At 40.9% G+C, this 25,748-nt stretch overlaps 1 protein-coding gene across 2 annotated transcripts in view; it reads left to right on the forward strand.

Moving 5' to 3' along the window:
• The first annotated feature begins 3,644 nt into the window (after window positions 1-3,644).
• The window catches only part of NPNT (nephronectin), a 48,895-nt gene continuing 26,791 nt past the window's right edge, over window positions 3,645-25,748 (forward strand). The window contains exons 1-4 of one of the 2 annotated variants that reach the window (XM_058024193.1): window positions 3,645-3,715; window positions 5,042-5,142; window positions 12,540-12,590; window positions 20,841-20,933. In XM_058024193.1, coding sequence (XP_057880176.1) covers window positions 3,645-3,715; window positions 5,042-5,142; window positions 12,540-12,590; window positions 20,841-20,933 — 316 coding nt within the window. The remainder of the gene's footprint in view (window positions 3,716-5,041; window positions 5,143-12,539; window positions 12,591-20,840; window positions 20,934-25,748) is intronic. The other variant, XM_058024194.1, reaches the window with a different exon arrangement.

Below are 25,748 nucleotides of genomic sequence, written 5' to 3' on the forward strand. Positions count from 1 at the left end.
AAAGTAAGTAGTGCTGTTAGAGAGGAGCAGGTCCCAAGAACACAAGGTTCATTTCACTAGACAAAACTGCAAATAAGCTTGTCTTCCACAGAACTGGCTTTCCTGTTGTTTACACGTGTTTTTAGCTGATGTTCCTTATGTTACCAGTTACATGTATGGCTCATGACAGTGATTCTTGATTCTTTAATGGAGTATACACTGCAAATATACTCTACACTGTACTGTTGTGGATTTTTGAAACATCACTACTGTCCTGAGCAGTGCATTGAACACGTTTCCCCATGTGTAGTTAAACTGCAGTGTGCCAGATGTCACTCTGTCACACTTTCTGTCCCAGAAGCAGCAGTTGCCCTTACCACCTTTACCCTCCCTGTGGCAGAATTAGCAAGCCCCTCTCTCAAAGCATTTCTTCACTCTCTGCTGCCTTATCACCAGGATTTGGATTTGTGCGCAGTCAGATATGCCTTCATCACTTATGGTGCAGGATACAGCAATAGAATATGTATCTGGGACTTGATTCCCTCAGAAATTATAGATAATTCAGAACCTAATGGGCTTGCTAATGGCATGGTCAGATGCAAGCTTTTTCAGCTGCAAGTATTTTCAACTCTTCCTCTGCTTTCAACACTGTATCTTATCAACTTTAGGGTCTTGATTTGCATAGAAGGGTCTCAATCTGAGCTCAATATACCTCTGAGACTAGAAGCCTGGAATGAGGATCATGACTGATAGTGTGGCTATTTTGGCACAAGACATAAAGATAATTATGGAATGGAGAAGAGTAAAAAAAAAAAAAAACAGGAAGGATCACTATGCTTGCATTAAATGAACACTTTTTCAGTCAAATTCACCTTCCTATGAGATTTGACTTTTTATATAGAAGGATAGCAGCATAGCTATCCAAAATACTATCTTTGTCTGTGTTTCTGCTTCACTGTTGCTGATTTGCAGCTAAAAACCTGACTGTCATGTTATGCTTAACCAAGTGTCTAACCAGTAGCTTTAAAGAAACCTGCTTGGACACTTGTTCTAATCAATCATCTGAGTGCTTGATGCACAGCTGCTGGACTTCTATTGTTAGTTAAGTCTTGCTGGACATCAGATCAGCCCACCCCATGGCATCAGCACTTTGCCATACTTTCATACTGCTTCATTAAACATAAGGCACAAAAGTGCTTTTTATTGTCATACTGCCAACAACTTCTCTATCTCCATCTTCTATATAGTATCTTGAGGCATACCCACACAACTTAACACACCTTTAACTCATCAAGAGATCTGGTTCTTTGACAGCTCACTCAGTAATCCTACTGTCATGGATATGAGAAACTGTCTTAACTGCTAGGAGAACACCACTAGTCATGGTGAACCATTGCCAAAACAAATGAATTCATAAGTGAGTGAATGTTCAGTTCCACTGATGGGTATGGAAGTGTAATATGTGATCTTTCAGTGATTGGTTAACTGTTTTTTTGGGTTGATGTTCCAAAACAAATTGTAAAGGCAGCAGAAGTCAACCAAGAGCAGACAATCTTAATTAGAGCAGGCACCATGTCTGACCAGCACACTAGTATTAACATACAAGAGAGCCAAACAGGCTGCTGAGGAAGTCTTAAATACTCAGTGCAGTCTGGAGAGATTAAATGATCTTACTGCCATCTGTGAGTGAACATGCTTTAAAGGAATAGTGTGTGCTTTAAAGTTGGTGTGTGCATTCAGTACCATTATGCAGCATTGCGTTAAAGGAATTGATTTTATGACATGTCCCTTTGGACATGAGGGGGAAAGTGTCAGGTTGCCCTAGACCTTAATTCAGAATGATGTTCAAATGTTGTTTTTGGCACTTGTCCTGGACTTGGCAGTGGTGTAATCTGTGTACATTTTTTTCCCCTACAAGTTGGAAAGGCACATGCAGATGCTGTTACCAAAGAGAGATCCCTGTGTCTATCACAAATAGGTTGTATCCCCTTTCGCCCATTAAATCTTGACAGTGATTTCACTATGCATGGTCTGTTACACCACATCACACATCCAAGTGAAAGAAAACAATTATCAATCAGTCAAGAGCTGGCAATCAGCTCTGTATTTCAGCAAGGATCTAACACAAGCCAGATGCTCTTCTGTCTTCCCCAAACACCGTGTCACTGCATTCACTGCTTGGCTGTCAGCTTCTCCTGTGAATGGAGTGAACCAGGCTTGGTCCTCAGTGCAGTTTTTGTATCTGAGTCCTCTGGAGGGCTTGCTTTTTATCTGAGCACAGGCACAAGCACCTTGCAGAATCATTCCCTTCTAGCTTCTAAAGTGTTTTTTCTCTGTGTCTGAAAAGTTCTGGGCTGATCCTGTGGACAGAAAGTTTATCTTGGGGATTGTATGGTCACGAAAAGATGAAAAAAAGAGGGGAAGGAGCATTGGAGGGGGTCTTCTGCTCAAATGTGAGCAGAAAGTGCTAAAATAATTCTGAGAAAAGGTGTAATTTTTGAAGGCTTACTAGCACAATCTGTATCTTGTACAAAAAATGGCCATCTTTGTGCAGTATAACTTGAATTATCTGTGAAGTGTTTTGAGGGTGGAAAATGCTCTGCAAAGAACTACCAGCTGAAATCTGAAACTTCAAGTCGTGGTTGGCACACAACTGCTTTCTGAAGAGTTTGGCTTTCTGTTATAGCACAATCCAGAGAAAAATCCTTGTTTTCTGCTTCTAAGCTACAGCCAGACTCTTGTCGGGACAGCTGATGAGCTTTAGCCTTGATGTGGGCACAATTTAAACAAATGCTGCAACTCAGACCCAGTGCTTGACCCCAGCTGTCTGTAATCAGAGAGATCTCAGAACAACTCTGACCCTAAACTGGTGACAGGCTGCTATTAGAAGTGTCCTTTTCTAAGTCCCAAAGCCGTAGTTCATAGAAACCAAACAAAAATAAGGGCTGTATTTTAACATGTTAGTGGTGAGTACAAATGCAGTCATTGCTGTCAGTAGTGGTGCAAGCACATCGCATGCTGTGTGGTTAGTGCTTAAACTTGTCACTTGTTCTTCTGCACAAGGGCTCGACACCTGATGTCACACCTGAGAGCTATTAATAGGAGTGTTTGAGACAGAAGAAACCACAGCCACCTTGTAAGTGTTTAAAAGAAGCTTTGTTGTTGGGAAGGTTTTGTTAGTAAAAGAAGGCCAAATCATAACTTTCTTGCCTTTAGACGGGAGCTTTGCCGAGAGGAGGGCGTAACCATCTTCCTTCAGGAAGTTCGAGATACAAAAGCTCATGACAAGGAAGCCCACCCTTCCCAGTGCCCCCAGACCGGTTCGTGCCTCGCTGTCCGCAGCGGCTGGGGCTCGTTGCGGCTCTCCGCCGCCCCAGGTGTCCCCCGCTCGCCAGGTGCCCCTGGCAGGGGAGGCGGCCCCGGGCGGGCCGCGGGCGCCTCTGCCGGGGTCGGGCGGCGCTGCCGCTCCCCGCGCCGCGCCTCCTCCGCCTGGCAGGCGGGCGGGCGGGCAGGGACCGGGAGAGGGAGAGAGAAAGGGAGGGCGCCGAGCTCGCCGCCGCCCCGGAGCTGTGGCAGCGCGGCCGGCCTGGGCGGCAGCCGGACCCCCGCCCGCCCGGCAGCGGGAGCGCCTCGGCCACGCCGCCCGCCCGGGGCCCCCGCCGGCCATGGAGCTCTCCCTGCGGCTGCTCCTGGCGTCCTGCCTCTCGCTGGGGGCGGCCGGGGAATTTGACAGAAGGTAGGCGCGGGGAGAGCGTGGGCGGCCGGCCGGGCAGGGCGAGCTCGGCGTTCCCGCGGGGCGAGCGGAGCTAGCCCTGGCTCTCCCCTTTTCGACGCGGGGCGCTGCGGAGGTCCCGGGGCTCCCGCCTGGCACCGGCCCCGGCGCTGGCTCCCGGCGAGGCGGGGCGGCCGGAGCCCTCGGCGGGAGGCGTGAGGCGCTCCCCCGTGCGGGCCGGGCGGGCCGCAGGTGGAGGGAGGCGCGGGGCGCCGGTGCCGCTGCCGGGGCTCCCGCACGGCGCTGCCGGCCCCAGCCGCCCGCCCTGCCCGGCGCCGCCGAACTCGGGCTTAGGTACGAGATAAGTTCATTGCTCTGGCGGGGCCGCGTCCGGCAAGAATTAAAAACAAAGCGCATCGCGTGCTGTACAGATAAAATTAGTTTATTGACGCCCGGAGGCACTCCCAGCGTACAGAGGCGGAGATCGCGGCTCAAGTTCTGACACGAAGCTCGGGGCGCGTGTGCCCCGTCCTGTCGCGTCCTGTCGTGTCAGGTGTCGCGACCGGCAGCGCTGCAGGGAGCGGGCACTGCGCCCCGCGGGACAAGCGGCCAGCGCGACCCCCGCCCTCCCCAGGGATTCTTTTTGTTTTTAATCGCATCTGTTCAAACGCAGCGCTCGCGGGATTTCAGCCTGTCCTATAAAGACATTACTGATTGGTGTCAATAGTTTGTAACTGCTTGAGGCCGTGGTATCTTTTCCTTGGAACAAGGGAAAACTACAGCGCACCTTTTATATTTAATTTCTGTTTAACAGAACTGTTTAACAGGCCAAGAAGCTTTTTTCCCCCCCCTTTCATGTTTCAGTGAGAAAATTTGCCATATATTGTGAACGAAAACAAAGCCTAAACTTTATGGTGGCCTTTTTTCCATACTACAGGTTCCGTTTCAGACTTCTGAACTTCTGTTCAGTGCCAGCCTGGGAGTGGCAGCAGTGAGCATACTGCAAAGCGTGTCGGCTTTTTCAGGCTTTGCTCAGTTGTCCAAACTATAATTTCTCCCTTCACCTATTGTTGTTTGCATTTTTTGAAGTGAACAGAGTATTAATGATAGAAATTAATACTCTGTGAGGGTGAGCTGAGAGTAGTTACTCTCTTCAAAAAAAGTAAAAAAAAATATATATATATCTCTGCAGGAGAGGTTTTTGCTGTTCTTTGTCCTTTGGGGTTTTTTGGTTGGTTGGTAAATTTTTTTTTTTTTTTTTTTACCCTAGGGTGATTTGAGCTTTTAAAATGTTTGATAGTTTGAACTTTTAAAATGTTTCACCAGACTTTGTTGAACTGTCTTGTGCAGGTGGCCCAGACAAATGGTGGCGTCTGCAGGACTGTGTCGCTTTGGGAGCAGAATTGACTGCTGCTGGGGCTGGGCCCGGGTGGCCTGGGGACAGTGCCAACGTGAGTATCACTGCTGCTGGGGCTTCTAGTCACTTGTAGAGAAGGCTTGTACACACCCAGTCGTGTCTTTCACGTGTCCACACACATCCTTACCATGCAGGGCTAGGCTTTTGCACGTGTGCGCCTGCCTGACTTAGAAGGATGCTGTCATGTTAAAATTTTGTCTGTTTTTAACAGTGCTAAAAATGATTGCAGTCAAATAAGGTAAAGTGGAATTAGGGCAATGAGAATTTGGAAATTTCTTTTTGGTTTTTGCTTCGTTTTGTACTCTGATCTTATGACGTGCTGTAACTACGCTGTGTGGTGTTACAGGCACTGCAGGGTGATCATATTTGCATCCAAGAAGGAAACCAAAATTACTGATATTTCACTTAGAACATTGATGGAAATATTCCAATTAAGTATTAAGCTCAAGTATTCTTTCAGTAAACCTAAACTAAGGGAATAAATCTGCCTGACAGCATCCTTTTACTGGGTCACACGTGAAAAGACACATCTCTGAGATTTTCACATCTATCTAGACTCTTTGATATGACTGCAGGATAAGCCAGTAGATAAGTCTTCGTCATAGGCTACATCTACAGTAGGAATTCTGTGGAGGCAGCTAGTACTGTGTAAAAATTAAAATTGTTAGGAGTGACATAGAGACCTCAGCTTGTTAAAATTACAACCTTTGATACTGGGGATGCTTACTCATGTGTTTAACACTCATACATGAGGGACATCCTGAAGTTTTTGGAGGAGCAAGCCTATAAACACTGGTCCTTAGCTTTTTTAATTTTATTTTTTTTATTTAGACACAAACATATGTGGATGAGCAAATTTTCTGTCAAGCCATTTTCTAAATAAAACAGGTATTAAATGCTGTAAATTCCTAGTCTGCAGGGCAAATAATTGGCAAAAGATAGGAAAGGCATTGGAAATGCAACTCTCAGCAAAGGTTTTGTTCAAATCTGTAAGCAGCAAGACTGGTTTCTGTCTTCCCAAGTATGTTAGAGGCCCATAAGGTTTAATAGATATATAAGATGATTAGTAAAAAACTATGGAAAGTACTTCTGGAATACAACATCCCTGATACTGTTTCTTTGATGCAGAGTTCTCAGGTTGATACCGCTCAGGCCATACAATGAATAATTTTGATTTTTAGGACTCTAATTAGTAACAAGTAGTCCTTTCCTTGGTATGAATTTTATGAAGATGGAAGAAGACTATTTAGTAGGTTGATTGAGGTTACTCCAGAGGCAATAGGATCTATGTCCACCTTTTGTGATGCAGTTTTATTTGATAATCATTGTGTGTTTAAATGTTTGAGGCTATGAAGGCTCAACTGGAAAATATAAATAACTGCTTTGTTTAAAAAAAAACCCCAAACAAAGACCAAAATAGTCCAGACTACTGTGTCACTTTTCTTAGACAAGTTGTCTTCCATATTGTGACCATAAATTACAGCTTATGTTTAGGTGAAAGTCAGTTTCTCGTTATTACCAAATCTGATTTGTGTTTGTGTTTTTATGATATTGGGAGACAGAAGTTGCATAAATTTATACTATCAAAAGATTCATAATTAAAAATTTGAAACGAGACAAAAATAATAATACACAGAAGGTATAATTTATTTGTTGTTCTTTGAATTCTGTCAGTAAGTTAATTTTTAGTGCTAGCTTTTCCAGATACTATAAATGCTTTTTTCTTTTCCTTAAGGCTAAAGGTAGGTAAATTGTCACCACCTTCCACTGCATTTTAGTCCATTATCTACACATTTGTCTCCATGCACATTTAGAAGACATGTAGATAGGTATTTGCTGGGATCATCTCCAGTATTTGGGACCAGACTTTCAAAAGAAAACATTTATCACTTAGGTGTCAAAAAGCATTTTCCCTCTTTTTTTTTCTTACACACCGATAATTTTTTGAATTGCTGGGTCAGAAGAGTCTCAGATATTTAGGTGAAAATATTACTGAAACCATCAGCAGCTCCTTCTCTCTTCTAAACAGGAGACAAACTATTGGCAAAATAAAACATGAAATTCTGCCCCAGTTGCGGGTGGTGAAAATTCCAGACATATCACAAAGCAGGAGATTACACTAAATGAGTCTCTCTAGTGCTTGCAGCCAAATAGAAAATCTGTAGTCAACTCTCCAGCTTGGGAATGTGGCACCCAGTATGTAGGATTAACCTGGCACAGAAGGCAACATTTCTGGCCTCAAAGGAAAACTTGGGTATTTTACTGTACAAAGGAATATCACTGAAATTTTTCCAAAAAGTTGAGTACGTGGTAATTTTTTCTGCTTTCTCTCTGGTCAAAGGTAAAGCTCTTAGCCCTGTCCCCAAAACGAGTGGCATAGATAGATGTCAGACTTTCTCCACTAGATGTACGTTTTCTTTGGTGTTTTAGTAGAAGTTCTGTTTGCACAAGGAAAACAAGTATAGAGTCTGGCTTAAAAATTAGCAGTGAGACCCAACATTTATAAATGTGTCCAAAAATGAAACTTGAAATATTTAGGCAATAATGCTGAGCTCTTTATTAGTGAGTTGGAACTGCTGTTTTTCAAACCAACTTGAGCCATCTTTGGTATGCCTGCAACTGCTACAGCACCTTTGGACTCTCACCTGCTTACTCATGCATAATTTACCACACGAGCACTAATTATCTCTAAATTTATCCTTCTGACAACAAACGTGAGGGGAGAGACGTGCTGGAGCCAGAGTGGAGCAGGCACGCAGATACATGATAGGGTGGTCACAGTTCAGAGACCTCTGAACTGTGATGAGCCAAGGGCACATGGTCACTGATATACCTGGATATGTTTTCTGCTGTCCAGCTGAGCTGCTCCCCCAAGCACGTGTGGGTGTGCCCTCTGCCCACAGCTATTGAGAAAAAAATGTGTTTATTTAAACCAGCAGTGTGATTTAAGGTAGTGGTTTAGTTGTGACAAATGCTTAAGCCTGGATATATCAGCTCTAGCAGAGCAGGAGTGTGGTGCAGCTGACGAGTGTCATTAAGGCCTTAAGGCTTGGTGACTCCATGCTCCTGATCTTCCATCCATAATCCATCCAGAGAGCTGCAAATGGAAACTGAACTGTGTTAGTTAAACTTGGTTTTGTGAAGTGTGAAGTTATTCCTTTTATGTCCTTTGACTGGCAAGGGAGTGCACGTGGAGCATAATCGTGCTTAGTGCTGCTTAGCAATGCCACTCAGCATAACTCAGCTGTCTTCTGCTCTTATAAACATGTAGGATGAAGTTGAAATAGGGCCCTCCTTTAATTTACACTTCTTTCTTTACAACATCCTCTCTCCTCTTTACACCAACCAAGACTTGTGCACGTAGGTCTGATCTGTGTGTAGGCTTCCTTCCAGAGTCTGTCAGTGTCAGCTGTAACATCTCAGCCAGTAAAAGTATTCACTCTGCAGTGACAAGCAATTCCCTTCCCAAATGCCCTTTCAAATTCCAGCAAATGTGCTTAGAAGTTGTCCTTCAAACTGAAAGAATCAAGAACTTTGAATCAGGTTGGATTTTTTTTTTCTTTCTTGTGGGTTTTGAATACCCAATTGAGATCCATGTTGAGGCAGCTAAATGCATTTTGAGATTGATAAAAATATGGGCATGTTTTCAAAGGGTCTGAACAAATGTAACTCAAATTCATTGGCATTTCTTAGTCCTTGTAAATTGAAAGTCCATCCATGCTTGTTTAGTGGCTTAGATTTAGAACTGTGCATATCTTCCATCATTAACATAACTAAGTAGCTTTTCTTAGATTTTGATTTGGTATTTAAAAGATTAGTTAATTCAACCTGGTGTATTGAAAGGCTAACTTGTAAGCAACAGAAATTATGTTTAAACACCAACTATTGGTGCTCCCATGAAGTGCCCTTGTCATTGATAGGGTTGAATTTTTACACTGAGGAACTCACTGCATCAGTGCTCTAAAGTTAGATCTTAAATATCCAACTTGAAATTAGTCCAAAAATCCCATGTTGTTGCCCAGCCTGCAGGATTTAGTTGCACTTTAATTAGCAGGAGTGGGAGTAATAGCTGTAAGTGGGAATAATCACACAAAAGCCTACCTCTCTGAAAGATGGTATGTTGATAAAGTACCTGATGAAATATGTGTAAAAATAGGGTTGTTGTTGTCTTGGTTTGTGTCTTACTGTTGTGCATGCAGCTAAGCCAAAGTAAAAGTGAGGGTAGAAGGAGTTGCTTCTGGATTTCTTTTCTCAGAGCAAGGGAGGCGACTTCCTGTGACACAGTATTTTTGCTGAAAGCAGGTATCAATAGTGCATTTTTAGTTCCTAAATGCTTTTGCATTGTAAGGCAACAGCATCTGTGGTACTGAATGTGTTGTCCTAACCCAGAGCCCATTTAAGGGATTTTAAAGGACACAGGGACAACCAAGTCAGGACATAGGTCCTTGCACACATCTTGCAGAAATGCAAAAAAAATCCTTGTGGGTATTTTTGCCACTCATCTATCTAGATTCTCTCAAAACTGTTCTTAAAACTAATGGTCTGTCTGCCTCTTTTTTAGCTGGCTTACAAATATCTCTATAGTTCTTTCAGAAGCTATAAGAATAATTTCTGTCTCTGTGTGTGTCTTTCATGAACAAAATATACCTGCTTTGAACCTGGCTGTGTGTCTGTAGTTAATTTGGCTGTGTGTCTGTAGTTGACTACATATAACACCAGTTATATGTAGTCAAGGTACACTACAGATGTGAAGATCGTTTCAGAATTTTAGCTGCAGTTTAACAGCAAAAAACTGGAAAGAGATAGCATTTTAACATAGATTTAAAAAGTTCAGGATTTTTAGAAGAAGAGCAATACGAAGTGGCTTGGATTCTCATTCTGCATTACAGTTTGGACAACTCCTTTGCTGGAGCTGATGGCAAAAATGGTTCCTTTTGCTGTGTTAATATAGATAGATACAGAAGAGAAGACCACATCTGCAGCTTCTATAAACAAATGCAGATCTACTGTCTGACCCTCTGCTGACTGGAGTCTATGTGACTGTTGGAGTCAGCAGATTGTCTGATGGATGGAAAGTTTGACCAACAAAAGATGTTTAACAGAAATTAAATTTAACTGAACGTGGGTTTGGTAAGCAGTGATATTTGATGACTTCACCCATTTCTATGTGTAATTCTCCTTAAACAGTAAGAATATCCATGCAGTCTGTCTCCAGAAGAGGTGGTGAAGATGTGTGCTCTTTCAGAGAGCCCATTGGTTGTAACTCCATCTGGTTATCTCCTTATGCTGAGGTTTGAGTGTTTTTTACCTGGGAAACAAACCCAGAGTAGGTTAACAAAGTAGTTTTCCACCACAATTGGCTTAAAGGCCTAGGGACAGAACAGTCAAGGATGTATAAAGTCAAACCATCAGTTTACACCTCCCCTTAGGTTAGCAGCATTAAAGAAGTGTTAATTGAAGGGTGTCAGGCTGGCATTTAGATTCAGCCAAACCTGGTAGAAAGCATATGATTTCAGGAAGTTCTAAAGAGCACTTGCAAGAGAGAGGAGCTTGTACAAGTTGATGTATAGCAGATGCAGGCATAGCTGAGTGCTTTGCTGGGAGCTGTGCATGCTGCTGCCTTCTCACAACCCTTGGGAAGGCTCTTGCAGTGTCTGTGCTGCTGCTGCTGTCCTGATGAGCTCAAAGGCTGTGTACCTGTTCTGTGCAATCTCTTACAGGGGTGTGAGGTGGTGGGAGGGGGAGGAAGCAGTGTCTGTGCTCTCATTGATGCCTAGAAGGAGATTTTGTATTGGTAAAAATGAACTTGAAGATGATTTACCCATATAAATCATCCAACACATCAATGGGAGAAGAGGCCATGGGCAGCTTAGGATTTCTGTTTCCTGCATGTAGCATTGCTTTCAGTGGAAATGGCAATTCTGTATAGTCCAAGATGCACAAAATAAAACCATGATTTTGTCAATAATGACCTGTGAAAATAAGGGTTTCTAGGAGGCTGATCCACTAAAAGAAACATCCCTAAAGTCAGTAAGAGTTTTGCTACTGAATTTGGGGTTGCAAGATCGCAGTCTGAATTAATGCATTGTGTTGGCAGTGTTTAATAAACACTGATATGGAGCATGTCTGCTTCCTATAAAATGACTGATATTTTTGTGCATCCCTGGTACTTTTCAAAGAAAAGGCATTTTATACAGAATTGCAATACTGCTTTACACTGCTATTCAAGAATAAAAATGAGGTTTTGCTATTTTTATTCAATTTTTTTTCTCAGTTTAGATCCTTTATGCCTTTAAAGCATGACTTGACTGTGTTAAAGATACAGTATCCTTTTCCATTTCCCTACTGCATTCCTCATGCACTTCATATGTAGATTAGTAGTTTTGCAGCCTGCTTTTTTCTAAGGAAATGTCATCATTAATCAATTTGACAATTGCAACTGTAGTACATTCGTAATTGCATCTTCTCTGAAAGCCCAGCAACAACCTGAGGAGCTTTCTTTCACTGTAACCAAGGCTAAGGGACTTCCTAGTTAAAACCAATTTAAACAAGTATAAGTTGCAATCATAGAAAAGCCTGAAGTGTTGGTCACACACTACTTAAAATACAAAGAGCTGCTGTTGCTCAAGTCCCAGCCTGCTATCACAAGGCTGTGTAGCCTAACAAGCCATGCTGCTAACATTAAATTTATTGGCAAATAAATTTATTTCAAATAGCCTGAAACATATATCTGTGTTTTCATCTTATTTAAGTTTTGTAGCATATCTTGTTTCATGTGGTAGCAAGAGCTGAAAAGGTTTCTTTTAAAGTAAGTATTACTTTTAATTTAGATGACATTACATTTTTAAATGTTATAAAAATTACCAGTAAATTTGTGTGCCAACATGTTTATTGGTTGCAGATGTTCAGATACATATAAATGGGTGTAATTTTAATTGCTCTCAAATTAGCATCCAGATGCTAGGCCTTTGTGTTTGAGCTGTGGAGACAGTGTTAAACTAAAAATATATACTCACACTTAAATGAAAGGATACTGTGTCTTTAAGAAAAGCATTTGTGCTCTGTTGATGGAAATGTTGAACCTGAACCATGAAACGTGAGAATTTTTACAACTACTTACTGTATGAAGTTTGACAAAGTGTAGTTCCTTAGTTGATTGAATAAGAATAGCATCACATCATTATATTTAATTACTCTTATGTATCAGAATGTGTTTGTTAAATCTCATAAAGAGATACTGATGTAGAATATTTCCATTTTTAAATGTGTACTAGATTTTTTTTTATTTCAGAAAAGCTCTGAATGTTGAATGTATGTAATTCTCCAGGAATGTAACAAGTTGATAAAAACCACAGCCAAGTCCATCCTCCTTACAGAGAAAAAAAAAAAAAAAAAAAAAGCTGGAATTTCTCTTTTGGATTTGTTTTGCAGCGTTCTACGTCTTAAGGCAGAGAATAGCCAGCCTAAGGTGCCAGCCCAAAGGTTAGCTGAACATATTTCTTGAAATAATTTTGGCAAATTTACGACTTGGAGTTATGGCCTTGAAGTCATAAGTTTACATGAAAATTTTAATATGTGACAAGAAGGTAATTTTTTGTTGTTTTTCATTTTTTAAGCATTTGGTTTGGGGAAGATGAGGAGGGAAAGAAATTAACAGGGCTATTTTATCCTAGACACCTGTACAATGATATACTTATTTTCTAAAATATGACACTTTTTCCCTTTTCACTCCTTTATTTTACCCTCAAGCCCTGTGCAGTATTTTTCCATTTCTGCAAGTTGTTTGTACTACCAGCAATGCATTTACAAGCTGTCAGACCTAGGAGGCCTAATTTGCTTTCATGGCATTGAATCATGTGCAGTGAGAGGCTATTTTGGAATGGCTGAGGCACTTATTGCCCCCCACTGCCTGCTTTGCACTTCCACTACAGGTTCTCCTTCCCAGAACATGGAAACTTTACAGCCCTTGGTCTCCAGCAGTGTAGAACCTGGCAAAATGAAATCAACATAGTTTACATTGGTACCCAGCGCTGTAGTCTGCTGCTGCTTAGGAACTGATGTGTCTTGTTTGTTCCTGACTCACTGGGGAGGTTCCAGAGGACTGGAAGCTGGCCAATGTGACCAGTTCACAAAAAGGGTGGGAAGGAGGATCCTGGTAATCACAGGCCTGTCAGCCTGACCTCAGTACCTGGTAAGGTTCTGGAACAGTTTATACTGAGTGTGATCACACAGCACCTGCAGGATGGCCAGGGTGTCAGACCCAGCCAGCAGGGCTTTAGGAGGGATAGGTTGTGTTTGACCAACCTGGTCTCCTTGTATGAGCACGTGACCCTCCTGGTGGATGCAGGAAAGGCTGTGGATGTTGTCTGTTTGGACTTCAGCAGGGCCTCTGGCACTGTCTCCCACAGCACACTCTGGAAAAGCTGCAGCCCCTGGCTTGGACAGAAGTCTCTTTGCTGGTTCAGAACTGGCTGGATGGCCAGGCCAGGGAGTGGTGGTGAACAGTGCTGCATCCAGCTGGGGGCCTGTCACCAGTGGTGTCCCTCAGGGATCTGTGCTGGGGCCAGCTCTGTTCAATATCTTCACTGATGACATTAGTAAATTTGGGGCTGACACTAAGCTGGGAGTGTGTGTTGATCTGTTGGAAGGTAGGAGGGCTCTGCAGAGAGACCTAGAATGGTTGGAAGGATGGGTGGAATCCAGTGGGATGAAGTTTAACATGTCCAAGTGCCGAGTCCTGCATTTTGGCCACAACAACCCCCTGCAGCATTATAGGCTGGGGACGGTGTGTCTGGACAGTGCCAGGCAGAAAGGGACCTGGGGGTGCTGGTTGGCAGCCAGCTGGACATGAGCCAGCAGAGTGCCCTGGTGGCCAGGGAGGCCAAGGGCATCTTGGGCTGTGCCAGGGATGGTGTGGCCCGCAGGAGCAGGGAGGTCACTCTGCCCCTGTGCTGGGCACTGGTGAGGCCACACCTCGAGTGCTGTGTCCGGTTCTGGCCCCTCAGTTTGGGAAGGACATTGAGATGCTGGAGCGCATCCAGAGGAGGCAACGAGGCTGGAGAGGGGCTTGGAGCACAGACCCTGTGAGGAACGACTGAGGGAGCTGGGGGTGTTTAGCCTGGAGAAAAGGAGACTCAGAGGTGACCTTGTCACTCTCTGCAGCTCCCTGAGAGGTGGCTGTGTCAGGTGGGGTTGGTCTCTTTCTCCAGGCAGCGCTGACAGAACGAGAGGACACAGCCTTAAGCTGTGCCAAGGGAAATATAGGTTGGATATTAGGAGAAAGTTTTCACAGAAAGAGTGATAAAGTACTGGAGTGGTCTGCTTGGGGAAGTGGTGGAGTCACCATCCCTGCATGTGTTTAACAAGAGACTGGATGTGGCATCCAGTGCCATGGTTTAGTTGAGATGTTTGGGCATGGGTTGGACTCTATGATCTTGAAGATATCTTTCAACCTAGAGATTCTGTGATTCTTTTTGCACTCCCTGTGGGAGAGGCACGAGTCTCAGACAGGAAGGAGCAAAGCAGTCAGCCATTTATCTCTGTGAAATCAGCATTGTTACTGTGATACAGAAGTTACACTGCTGAAGCCAGTGGATGTTTTATATTTGAATAAACAAAATATCAATAGGACCCAGTTGGTCTTCTGTCACCACACAGAGACACTCATGCTATCCCATTTCTACCTGTTGGAATTCTGTGAACACATAGAAGAATTCAGGCAACAAACAGGCGTTTGAGATGATAAGCACCATTCTTCAGGCAGTTTTAGTGAACCAATTGAAATGCAAACACGAAGCTTGACAAAGCATGAAATATTTCTTGCTTTTCTAATTTTGTGTGTGTTAGATCAGATTTCTGCTGATTTTTAAGAAAGAGTACTTAAGTGTATAAACATTAGATCAACTTCTACAGACTTCATTAAATCCTATTGATTTCAGTGTTACCCATGCTAAAGTTATGCATGCTGTGTAGTGCTGTTCTGAATATCAAGGCATTCATAAGCCAGAGTCTGGATTTGTCTGTGTGGTTTAGAAACACATTTGGCAGCAGTCATAGCCAAGGCAAGAATTCACTGCAGTGAATGGCCCACACTGGTTGCAGTTTGTCAAGTTAATGTGCTGTTACCAGAATCAAAAGTGCAAACTGAGTAACTGATTTACTCGGGTAAGTGTTAGAGTTGTGCATGAAAAATAAGGAGCCACTTACTAAATGGAATGTATGTTTCAGATAAAATGTATGACCATTTTGACAGCATGAATGTCACAAAAAAGTGAAAATAATTTCTGGAAAAATATTCAGGCATTAGATACTACCATTTTGTCTGATGTTATTGTCAGTTTTTAGTTACAGAAGCTGGTCAAGGACATTTATTATCTTTCCTAAAAAAATAGATTAGGAAGTCTTGTGCAGATGAAATTATCTGAAAATTAATACCCAGTTGTCCTAGTCAGACTTATTAATCTCTGCAGAGATATATTCTGTGACTATTAATTCACTTACTTGGGAAGCAAGCATTTTTTCAGAAGTAATTCCCTAATGTGAGTTATGGGTATGATGTGTTTTTACCACCTTCTAGTAACTTTGAGGTGGGATAAGCTTTATGCATTCTCTTACAGTTGTGAGTAATTAAAGTATATAGTTGAACAAAAAGGAAATATACATCTCTGAAAGATCTACAATGATTTATTTTATAAATTAGCTCATCCCCTTGGGATCCTAGATCAAAATTACTGTGAATAAGGTAGTTTCATTTTCCTGAGCATGTTTAATTGATTGCATAATTTATAAAGAATTGCAAAAAGTAAACAGAGAGGGAGATGTGAGCTGCAGCTGACTCTGAGGGAGAGAAGTATTATGGAGCTTGGTGTTGTGGTCTGTGAGCATCACAGGAGGAAGGCACCCAGGTTCAGGTGGAGGAGACAGCCTAGAGGAAAGCTTCTTTCACCTATATGCAGGTCTTGTTAGAAAGCTGGCACTGTGGAGAATGTAAGAAACGATCCGAAGGTGGGAAATGTGTTCTGCAATCAGCAGTGTAAGAGGATCCAATGAAGTTTTGTGAAGCTGAATACACTGTGTAATCATTTCTGGGCCGCTGCACAAATTACTTGCTGTGCCTGGGCAAATTGAATTTTAAGGAGCTGGGATCTGGAGTCACAATAAGTAGGGGCTGTATGTGACTCAGGAAGAGAGGGCAGAAACAAGGCCATTCGGGCAGATGGTTAGCTTAGTTTGTTTCAGGTGCAGGTATTTCTGTGCATAATTTAAGGCTTCAGAGAGATGAAAAAGAAGTTCAGAAATTGGGAGGCAAAGCAGAGAAAAAGAATGTAAGAGTCATACCCAATGCTGTTTTAATGAAAAACATAGCTAGGAGTGTTGGAAGACCAAAGGGAATTTTAATTGTTAGGAATAGTCCATTAAGAAAGCTGAGGGATTTCCATTGCTGGCTGCAAATGAAGAGGAATTAGTCAGGTAGGAACCAGGGAGTGCAATCTTCTGGTAAGGACTCCACCAAACAGTGTTTGGTAGTCAATAAAGAGATCATTAATGTTAAAATTCTAGAAGAGAAGGAATAGAGGGGACAGCATGTGGTAGTGACCCATGCCCTCAAAAGTGGGCAGCTTATGCGGGGGATCTGACAGAGTCTGAGGTGCACTTCCAAAGCAGTTGTGACAGAACTGTGTGCATTGAGAAAACACAGATCAAATCAAAACATCCCTCAGCATTACAGACCCATAATGAAATTGTTGAATGTGTTTTTCATTTGTTGTATTTGTGCAACAATTAAAAATAATAATTCAGAATGGTTGAGTAATGCTTGGATAACACCAACAGCAAGCAGTGGCTCAGAAGATTGGTGGCTTCTGGCTTTTTCACGAGCATAATGCATGCTAGCAGCATGTGCACTTCACCAGAAATTTTCTTCCACTCTCCCACACTTGAGAAAAAGAAAAAATCAAACAACCCATCATAAACTCAAACCACTTATTCACATTTCAATTCCTCGTGTTATTTTTACAGGAAGTTTAATTTGTCCTGAAGTTTAAGTGAGACTTAAAATGTGGTATTTGTCACCTTATTTTTTGGGGGAAAAGGTAGTTCTTGCCAACCTTGAAAATAGGTACTCAGATTTATGGCCAAATAAAAGGCCCTAGGATATCTCCTTGAAGTTAATGGGAACTGAGAGTAAATCTTCACATCTGACCCAAGAAAAAAGCATTTAAAATTATCCAACTGAAGTGAATAATCATGACACCAGATTTTTTTTTTTTTTTTTTTTTTTTTTGCTGATTACATCTTGAATGAATTGGTCAATAAAGTGAAAAGGAAAGTTTAGTTATAGTTTATTCTGTGTCACAGATAAAAAAGCAAGACTTGACTAAAGATGAAAATTGCTGTGCTTAGGATTTTTTTCTGTCCATGTCAATCCACATTCCTACCCAATGGGAGTTCAGCTTAACAGCTTTCAGAGAGTAATCCTTGGATGTGGTAGGTCTGCTTTGATAGTGGTTCAACAGTAAATTAGCAGTCTCATTTTGAGCGGCACTTGTCTATGCCAGTATAATTTTAACTTTTCTTTACAAAAGTTACTAGTATAAAAAGTAGAAAGCTTTTACTGAGTTTTGGCAGTCCTTTTGAGACCCCTCTGGATTTCACTGCCCTGTGTTCATAAAAGAGTGACTTTCTCAACTTGGAGTAACCTTTCTGTCTACGTTTCCTTCTTTCCTAGTAGGGAAGCAAGTGTTGCATAACAGGCTGAAATCCAGGGACGTGGGTTATTTCAGTCATTGTAAATGTGGGTCACTTGGAAGGAAATGATGGTTTATTGGTTGTGGAGGAATTCTTAAATTCTCAAGAGGCAAAAAGTAGTAATTGGGAGACTTTTTTTCTCCATTACTTGTGAGTATACTTGTTTTCAAAAAAATGCAGAAAGTCCATTTGTCTGTGTGTGAATGGAGTGACTGAAGTATTCTGTTCTGTTGTATCTGGAGCTTTGGAGGAAAACAAGAAGAGTGGAGAATTAAAGGACCCAGTCACATCAGCACATGTAGTGTGTGCTCTGACTCATGCCAAACAGCTGAAATAATTGTCTGCTATTAAAAGAAATGCTGAAAGTCTGGCTTGAGCTTATTTTTGTACCTGCATCTGGTTGTTGCCAGTGTTCAAATAGAGATCAGTGAGTGGATTTACTGCCTTGTATGGGCAGCGTCTGCTTTGAATAAGGATTTTCATGATGGAGATGGCAGGGCTGGAGCTGACCCACCCCTCTGGGCCTGGTCATTCTGGTAGGGCTCAGTAGGGACCCCAGCCAGGCATGCAGACTTGGCTGAACCATCTGATTGTTTATTCCTGAGCACCCTGCAAAGCCCTGATAAAGTTAATTGGAAGATGCACAAGTTTTATCCTGTGGGTGGCTTGATTCCTCGTAGGAAATGCCATCAGATTTATCTGTGGTATTGGCTGAGCTACAGATGTTGTTAAGCTTACTGCAAAGCATTTTTTTCCTGTATATAGAAATTCTTCAGTTTTAATATTGTATTGAATTTCAGCTGTGTCTAAATAAGATTTGAAATGGTGAAGTAGCCCAAGTTCATAGAATGTCCTCTAATAAACAGGTTTTCCTCAAGAACTGTGTTTGGCAGCAAACAGAGGTTTCCAAATACCCACTTAATGTGCAAAACCCCCAGTGTTTTATGATGACTGACTTTATGGACAGTGGTTTGCTAGTCATTTGAAAGCTTTCCTTGAAATCAGGGAGATTTTTGTCTTCAAGTATGAGATTTTTTTCCTCTATCTGAGCTGCTGCTAATGTACAATCTGTGCAATTGAGGGAAGGACCAAGGCATAAAAAATTCAGCTAAAACTAAAGTTGCCACAGGTTCTTCTAACAGTGACTGAACAGTTACACTTTACACAAAGTGATCCCATGGTACTTCTAGTTTCTTAAAAATAACTGATTTAAATAAGTGTATCCCACTTCACAATACAGATCTTTAAAGTGCAGTTGAAAATTCAAGCAAGTTTCCAAAGCATATTTATAGTAATTTCTTTTTCTCTACTGTAGTTTAAATTACAACTTTTGTTTTTCCCTGGTTGCTTTGAAGTCATTAAGTTGTCTTCATAGTTATCAGTTTGCCGCCATCACCTCTGATTAGACCTGGGTCTGTGATGCCAGGAAGACAAAAATCTCTATGATGACTCTTAACAAAGGAGATCCTTTTTTCCTGTTTATGGCTGTAGTGATTAAAAAAGCAGTGAGTGTTTCCCAGTACAATGATCTAGAAGTGTCTCATGGTGGATCAGATGCTCTTCAGTCAGACCTGTCCATTACCCAAGGACAGACTTCCTGAAGTAGTCCTTACTTTTTAGTAGTCTATACCCTTTTAGGAGTCTGAGCAGCTCCTTTCCCTTACACTTCCATTGAGAGGTGTTTCTAAATATGAATCTCATTTCTTTGTTTCCAAACACTGTTTGTTGGGGAAAAAAATTAACAAAGATCTTGCATTTCTGTTGCCTTTTAAGATACTTCTTAACAGTTGTGTGGAAAGGGACTTCACCATCATACTAGGAAGATCCATCAGGAGCAGAGCTGTAGATTTAAAAGAAGGTTTTATGGTCTCAGGATATATCCCTAATTATATATATATATATACACTACACTTAAAAAAATGCCTGATAATAATGGGAGTCCTGAAGCAGTCTTAAATAAAGGCAGTTCTAAAACTGGAGCAAGCTCCTCCTATGCTAACAGTTACTTCTCTGGATATATTTGTGGGAATTTCTAGTTCTGGATGCTTTGAATCTTATGGAGATTTTCAGAACCTCAGAGAAGTACTTGGATGGTTCTTCCACAACCAAACTAAATATCTTGGGTTTTTTTTTAATTTTGTTTAATTTAACCGTGTTAAACAGCTTGGCTAGAAGGCAAATTACATTTTTTGAGTGCATTCTGGGAGATTTCTGTTAAATTGTGTCCTTGATACATCCAATTTTATGATACAGCCTGTTGTTGTCGGATTAATATTGCATCTGGATCTGGTTAGTTACTTGCAAATTCCAAATGATACTGTTACTTTATAAAATGAAGTTTAAGCTGGTGTAAACAGATAAATCCTGGTCACAGGGTCTTCAAGTTATGCCACCATCTGATTTCTGTCTATTTTGTGTTTATCTTACTTTAGCAGAGAGCTCAGCAGGATTGTGTATCTGCATTTTGTCATATAATGATAAACAGCATCTTAGAGCATAGTAAATACAGCATTTTTCCAGTAGGTTTAAAAAGTAGGTTTAATAATAGAAAAACATTTCTAATGCAAAAGACTTAGAAATGCTGTTTAAAATTTCAATCTGTCAAATGTTTTTCAGTTACACAAGAAAATATTCCTGTTGGCTAATCCTACATCAGCAAAAATATATTTGTGCATGAATTCTTATTTCTTCAAAAACAATGCTTTTTTAATTTGTCATTGAAGCTTTGAAAGTTTGTTTTATGAATTTTTTGTCATATTGAGAGAGGTGCCAAAAAATGCCTTTCTGTTATTTCTTGGAGTTCTGTATTTATTTTCTGATTATGACATAGACAGTACTTGTATTTGTTAGGTAGTTGCTGTTTATTTCAAAGTAATTTGAAATAATTCAAATATTCAAATTATTGAACTATTCAATAGTTTCCAAGACATTTCACTGTCAGCTGTGACTGGAGTAGAAAGATAATGAGTATTCCTCTGTTTGCAGCTATATGCCAGCCAGGGTGCAAACATGGTGAATGCATTGGGCCAAACAAGTGTAAGTGCCACCCAGGATACACTGGAAAAACCTGCAACCAAGGTAAGAAAGAATTTATTTTTGAAATCGTGGAAGTATTGTTGATCTCTGTACCCACCCCCACCAATGCTGTGTGTGTCCCCTGTGTTTGTAGAGTAATGAACTCATATACCAGGTCTGTCACTGCTGCAGCAAGTCTGATATTGGGCTGACTTTTGTAGAGAGATTGACATCTGCAGTGGGATGACACAGGGGAAAAATTGCTTTCATTCAGAAGAAATCATTGAGATTAATATATAGGATGTAGTTACCTGCTCTTCTTAATCAGAAGCAAATTATTTAAACCTTATGGTCAGGATTGTTGCTTTTTATAAAGTCACAATTTTCAGATTTGAATAGTGAAATAATATTTGTTTCATTAAAAACCTCATAATTAATGCATTCTCATTTTATTGTTCCTAATCCTGAACTAACAAGGTTGCATTAAACCATTAAAGGGTTGGTGTAAGGATGAAGTGTCTCTTACTGGATTATTAGGTTTCATTGTTTGGATTTTTTTTCTTAAAAGTTGTGTCCAAAGTGTGTAATGGTATAAAGATCATAGAGTATAAACAATTAGAGAATTGTAATATGTGATTTTTAGACTTTGATGGTTAAGACATGTTCACACACAAATATATCTCATTTATGTCTCTTGCAGTTGTCTCAGCCTACAGGAAATCTGTGCGTTTTCTGAGTGCTGAGGAAAGTGGTAGAGAAGCGTGATATTTAGAATGATTTTCTTCTTTAAGGATGTATTCTGACATTGCTAAATTTTTATGACATTTTGATTTTTAAACTAAGTTATTTTCTTTAAAAATGAATATATATATATATATATTCAGATTTACTAATCCTTCTCAAACTCATGTGAAAATGTGTGTTGTGTTTTTCAGTTTTCTCAAAAGTTTCCATCATCTCTTATATTATCCTGTCTTTTTTTCCCCCTTACTCTGGGCTGACATTTTAAAGGATGTGTTGTTTTGATTTTATTATACACATTTTCATCAATCCAAAGCCATTTTAGAAAACAGTGCAGTGAACTAACAGTTAGATGTGTGTGTAACAGTTTTTATAGGTAGTAAATAGTTTAACAATATTGAAAGAATGCTTTGCAAATTGCTGGAGGCGTCAGTCTTGAACTAAACTATTTTCTTGCCACTAAATGCTAAGGAAGGAAAAATGTGATGGGTTATCAAAGGAAGCACTTTGGGGAATGTTGATGAAATATTCTTGCATGATGCTGGTGACAAAGGTGCCTGGCAGATGTAGGTGAGGTTTCTGAGATGCCAGCTGAGTGTGGTGCCCCAAATGTGCACCAGTTCAGGTGGCTGCTGCTGCTCTACTGCATGGGGGGGCCCTGGAGCTGTTCCTGGGGTCATGATCTGGGTTCTTGCTGTGTGCTGATTCAGAGTTTCAGAGACTTGAAAGTGTGCAGTGAATGCAGTCTGCTTTTGCTGGCAGGAGATTCAAATGGCACAGGATAAATGTGACCTATTTTGTTATAACACAGCACCTTAATACAGCCCCTGCCCTGTTCAGCCTGTGGCCCATTTTCTCAATCCTGTTCTAGAATAGTAACAGGAGTAACAGTGTTGGCAGAGGAGATGTTGGAGTTCCCTGCAGAGATACAAGTGTTTCTAGCATGTGTGAATGGTTCTGGGCTGTAAAGTATGCTCATGTTCTTAGTGAAAGGCGTTCTTTGAGTACAAGCTCTGATAAACAGGCTTTACATCTCTTCTGTTTGTGTGCCCCATGGATCAGGCTGTGTTCCTGGGACTGATCCAGGAGATCAGCCAGTCTCACAGCAGAGCTGTTCGGCCCTGACTGTGTGATGATGCTGGATGCTTGTCCTTTTCCAGTGGTGCTGCAGCTGCTGTGACAATCCTTACCTCACTTTAGATCACTCAGAATTTAAGACTACCTGATAGTTTTTTAATTACTTTGCTATCCTCAGCAATCAAATTTCAGTGACTGCACAAGAGCTAACCATGTGTTCTCCTTACAGCGGTCATATCTCCTGAATAGCTTTAGTGTTTCCCTTCTGGCTTTTTGATCCCAGCTTTACAGCTGTAAGCAGTGAAGAAACAAACAGAGCCACTTGAGAGAAAATGTCCTCTGCCACCTCTCTTAATTTATAGTGATAACAGCAGAACTCGTGCTTTCCGAATGTGTTCATGAGAAACACTTTTCTGGTAGCTGCTCTTGAAGAAAATACAGATAATATTCAGTGAGGCAAATACAAACAGTTGTAACTTTTGCTAGCAATCTAAAGCACATACAGGTTAACTTTCTTTGGCTGGGAAAGGTTGTCTTTATCCAAAAAATCTGCTTTTCTGTAACTTTCAATTCTCTTACCTTGCTTGTTCTAGGAAAATGATGCAAAGTTCACTGCTTGAAATTCTTGTCAGCACTTGATATGTATGTATAATTATTAAGTGAAGTAATGCATATTGCCATGCTTTTATTATGCCTTCTCCCTATCCTGTGAAGATGTGCAGCTGTACACAAGTCTACTTGGTCAGAGCAGGGAAGCTCCTGTGTTCCACCCTCATCCTGCAGGAAATGTAGCAGCGAGGGGTGAGGTGCTCCTGTGTTTCAGGTGTTGTGCTCCTCCTCTCTGCACGGCTTCAATTTCCTGCAAAGGGAGTGGAGGCTGATGCACCCATCAATGGCTGGGATGTGAAAGCTGAACCTGCAGTGCCCTTAGCAGGCAGAGCAAATAATTGGTTGTATTTCTTTGGTGCTGTTGTGTGTATTTTGAAAAGTTTTGACTCTTCCATACTCGTGGTTGTCACTTGCATTGTTTCTTTCCTCTGCTCTTCTTTCAGAGCCTGGCTATATTTCTTTTCTGGGTTCCTGTGATAGTGATGGAAATTGTTTATCACGTTAGATAAAGACAAAACTGTGACTTAGATGAAGCTGGAAGTTGTAGAAAAGGAGGGCTAAAAAAATTCAATTTGGGAGCTGTTGATTAATCAGAGTAAGTGAACAGAACTGTTCAGGTGATAGAAATTTCTTGTGAGGTTGACATAGTAGTGTAATTGCAACTGCTGGAAATGAAAGCTGATCTACTGTTTATATTATGGTGATAACAGTTTAATTTTTCTACTTGATTTCTGCTCCTTGGCTTTCTATTTTCAGAGGTAAGTAAATGTGATATTGAATGTTTAACTTTAGTGTTGCCTGATCCAAATTACATGATAGGCAAAAAAGGCAGAAAAAGTCTCGAGTGCTGAAGTCTGCAGAAGCTAATTAAAAGAAAATAGCAGAGGACATTGAATCTGCTTAGAAATAAGTGGCCCATTGTTGGGTGTGCACTGAAGTTGGTCCAAGACCATGTATGGTGCAGTGCAGCAGTCTAAGGAGTCACATCTGGGTTTGCCAGCATAACACTCTGTCCTTCCCTTGCACTCACATTTCATTTAATTCCTTTAGATATAAAATACCTGTGCTCAGCAGCTTGTGTTTGTTATAAACCTGCTTCCAATAGTGGCCAAAACAGTCAGTCTGCTTTTATGTACTCTACTGCCTTGTGTTACTTTGAAATCAAGAGTGCTGGTTTTGCATTGGCTGTGCAATTGTAGGCAATGTGGGAAATTAGAATATTGAAAAATGAAATTTTTGAATCCATGACAATGAATGGACATTCCCACAAAGAAATTAAATGGATTTAACTTTTTAATAGTGTTGCACTTTATGATATTCTCATTGCATGTCACTAATAGGTGTCTATTTGTCAATACCAGAGCTTTCATTTCTGTACTAAGAATATTTTGTATCAAGTGGTGGTGTAGAATTCAGAGTCCTGTAAAAGGATCCTGTATTTTAAGGCTCATAATGTAATTTATACTCTATGCAGGGTGATATACTGGGAACAGTCATAAATTCTTATTTTCAGCTTTGGGTCTGTGGTCATAACTCTGGAAGTAAGTGCATGACAGTTCTTTAGTAGTCAGGAGTATCTAAAATTAGGACCTGAAGTGCAGTGGAATTATAACACCAGAACTTAACACATGGCAGTGTTAAAATCCTGCCCTATCAACTTAATTTCAGTGTTGCTTTTCCTTATTCTGTCCCTACTTCTAGTTACATATTTTATACTTAGCTCTGTTATACCTTTATTTTGTAAAATTATTATTTTTGTAGAAAATAGGAAGAATACAGATATTTTAGACTAAGAGAACTTTTTTTTCTCTTACTTCAAAATTATGGTTGTCAGTGAACTTCAGTATATTCAATACCATGGATTCCTTGGGGATACATCAAATGCTAACAGTGTTTTTGAATGTAACAATGACTTTTTTAACAGACACATTGCATGCATAATAAATATGTTTATAGAGCTATACTTTCTGTACTGTCTGTCAGGAACTGCCTACTTGTAGTATGCTTTACAGAAAAATGAAAAAAATTTTTTTTTTTTGTGCTGCCAAGAGAAGTTTGCCTTTCAAAACATGAACGTTCATCTGCTTATTATTGGGGATTTTTATGTAAACCTTTTTTTCACACGAAGGTTTCCACAATGAGAACTTGTCCTTGCCCTGTAGCATAATCATCTGCTGCATTTCCATTTGGCCTAGGCATATACCTGTAGTCACAACTCCTAGAAGACCCTGCTTTCACAGGGCAAAATGTACTTTCTTCTACAGCTGTTTCTCTCAAACCCAGAAGGTATTTTCTTGGGAGTATGGCTTTGGTGCCTGCTGTGAGAAGAATACTCTCCTTGCAACTCCTGAAACTTTTTCCAACTCCCAAAGAGTGAGAGCTGCAAAGGGATGCTGTCTCTGCAGCACGTGGTCCCCAGGAAGATGGCAGAGGTGGTCATCTCTCCTTCTT

This window comes from Melospiza georgiana, chromosome 5, assembly GCF_028018845.1.
Source record: "Melospiza georgiana isolate bMelGeo1 chromosome 5, bMelGeo1.pri, whole genome shotgun sequence".
NCBI lineage: Eukaryota > Metazoa > Chordata > Aves > Passeriformes > Passerellidae > Melospiza > Melospiza georgiana.